Consider the following 2,842-nt stretch of genomic DNA (forward strand, 5'->3'; position numbering starts at 1 on the left):
ATTTACCAACAAATCAGTTGTTGATGATGTACATCCATACAAGCCTATACACACATTCACACATACACACACAGATATTTCCATCTGTAAAGGTGACTTTCTAACGTAGGCAACGCAGCACTCCCGATAATGTTAGTGAACATACACTATCACACCGCAGTTGTTGCCGTTATACCTTCTACTTGTGCCAGGGGAGAATGCCTGCTCCTCTTTCACCGACCTCTCGACCCTGGGGGTGCACACGGGCGGAGACGTGACCCTGATACCGCCGCCTGGCAGCGTGGACAGCTCAGAGGACGTGCTGACCAGAACGTTCACCGTCTCCAGGGGCGGAATGACCCCCAGGTTCACCACCAGCACAGTCCTCTCCAGGTCCTCCTCCATAACAACATGCCCTGTGGAAGGATACAATTACAGTCATTTCCTGTGTGTTAGCCGCATTGTGTATAAGCCGCAGGACTGTGTTTTATGCAAGTTAAAAGAAACAAAACCATATTAATACCATATCAACTACCCCCCGTGTATTAACCTCATAATATAGCTGAAGAAATGTTGCAAAATCAATGTATAAGCAGCAGCTAATAGTCGGGAAATTACGGTATGACACGACAAATGAGCTCTTCTGCCTCAGAGATGAAGTTTGGTCTGAGGGACAGTTCACAGGGAGAGGGAGGGAGGGAGACACATCCTCACCACTTCCACTCGGCAGAGCTCCATTGGCTGAAGAGCCGCAATCAAAGTAACAGTCGTCGATCTTCGCTTTGTCTTTGATCTGCACGGTTATGATTTGAGAGGAGATCATTGCTTCAAAGCCAACAACCGTTGAGCATTCCTCGAGTGGATAAATGAAGATTCCTGCATAGATTAAGGCTTAGGTTGGTATCAAAAGAATTCAGTCCTTAAATGCATGCACAGAAATGTGAGGAACAATAAGGACATACAATAAATATTTTAGAACATGTTATACTGTATTAAAATGTTATCATGAATCAATGCATCAAGCAACATTAAAAAAACATTTAACCAAGATCCATGACCAGTGCTAACATGTAAAATCAGCATAAATCACATGCATTCAGCATCTCTTAACCATTTAATTAACAATGACATAAGATATAGCTAGCACCGTGCTGTGAGCAATGCCTTGAGCTACATTTTTACACATATATAATAAATAGTATTTAATGGAAACTTGTGTGTAACATATAACCATGAATAACAATTTTGAAAAGCAAAATCGCAAATGCATGTTGTATCAGGGATTCATTATATTCCCATGACAGATTCATCTCACCTGGAACTGCACTGTGCTGAAGAGATTAACATTGCCTTTTAGACAGCTGGAGTACACCAGACGCAGCCAGGGATTTGGAGAGCTGATTAATATGATAATGAGCCATCTAATTCATATGCTCAGAATTATATTTGTTACCACAAGGCCCATATGGACGCTAATTATCATTAGCGAATTTCTTCCCAAAAGAAATACTGTAGATGGCAAATGTAGCACAATGTACAACTCCTATATCTATTTTTTTTGGTATAGCTTTGAAAACACAGTCAGAAATTTATATCATTTTCAGGGTTGACAATTTCTTGAGCTAAGGCTGGGACTACCCAAAGGTTGGGCATATTGGCACAAAAGGCTCAGTCATCATGATAGGTTGTGCAGCTGGTGTCAGGGGATATTGTGAAGCTGTCAGCCAAGCTGATTGTTAGGGCTACTGAAAACCCTGGGAGAGGGACCTTCCTTATTTCATACTCTCGGTTCAGAGCTGAGGATAAAATGCCTAGATGGGTTATCTTTAGAGGTTTATATAAGGATATGTCAGTGACCTCTATTGTAGGAAAAAGGGGTCTTGTCTTGCAATTCAATTTAAGATGCTACATCCAAAATCACATAAATATGGTGATAGCTCTCACCCTCAATGGGGTGGTCATCCATGTTGTCGTAAGTCAAGGAGGCCGTCATGGCCAGAGTGTAGCCCCTGACGCAGGAGCTGATGTCTGAGACGCTGAGGGGCAGAGCCTTCCATTTCTCTTTGTTGATTAGTCCTGGCATGCTGCAACTTCTACACCTGGGCGTCTTTAACGCATATCCACAAAACACACACACACAAGTACACATACAAACATAGATATTAATGGCGTGCAACATCGACATGGAATAAATACTGTAGGTAATGTCAACTTGAACTGAGAAAGCCCTGTAGTTGTCTTGAATGGCTTAAATTGTCACTGAGAATTGAATGAAGCATTGATTTTTCTAAACTCTCGATTTCTTCAGCAGCTCAGCAGATTTAATTTTCGGTTGTTGTCACGAGAATCAATGACAATATGTAAGACACATGGCTGAGAGCAAAAGACAGGTGTCGGGACAGATCCATAATGGACTTCAAATGGACCATCTGTTTTCCAGAGACGGAGTGAAAGAACACGATGTGTGTGCCACACAGGTCATGTTTCAGAATATCTGGCGCAAGCAGATCCTGCAGTTCCTGATTCTTCCTTCCACTGCCAGTTTCACCATCAAAGGCAAGCAACAGATCAAAGGAGCATTGGGGAGTGGTCCATGTAGGCTGTTTGTTACACGTGGCTATGCAGATGTTCAGAAGCTGCGGTGTTCTAGAAGAATCGTATCGAGCGTTTTCAAACCCACTCTCAGGCTCACCAGTTGCCTGACCCTGCACATACTTGCTGAGAAGTCAAATGTAGCTGTTTACTTGACATCATGACTCAACTCAAAAAGATATCTAAAGCAACTGACATGGCATATGTGAAGATACATCACTGACACTTCCTAAACCAGTGACAGAAGGCATGGACAGAAATCCTCCACAAA

At 42.6% G+C, this 2,842-nt stretch overlaps 1 protein-coding gene across 1 annotated transcript in view; it reads right to left on the reverse strand.

Annotated features, from left to right (window-relative positions):
• Positions 1–2,062, reverse strand: part of vwa5b1 (von Willebrand factor A domain containing 5B1) — a 24,649-nt gene extending 22,587 nt beyond the window's left edge. The window contains exons 1-3 of the mRNA XM_062542010.1: positions 1,924–2,062; positions 694–804; positions 176–395 (exon numbers count right to left, since the gene is read on the reverse strand). Of these exons, the coding sequence (XP_062397994.1) occupies positions 176–395; positions 694–804; positions 1,924–2,062 (470 nt within the window). The remainder of the gene's footprint in view (positions 1–175; positions 396–693; positions 805–1,923) is intronic.
• Positions 2,063–2,842: the final 780 nt, after the last annotated feature.

Source organism: Sardina pilchardus, chromosome 7 (genome assembly GCF_963854185.1).
Source record: "Sardina pilchardus chromosome 7, fSarPil1.1, whole genome shotgun sequence".
Taxonomy (NCBI): Eukaryota; Metazoa; Chordata; class Actinopteri; order Clupeiformes; family Clupeidae; genus Sardina; species Sardina pilchardus.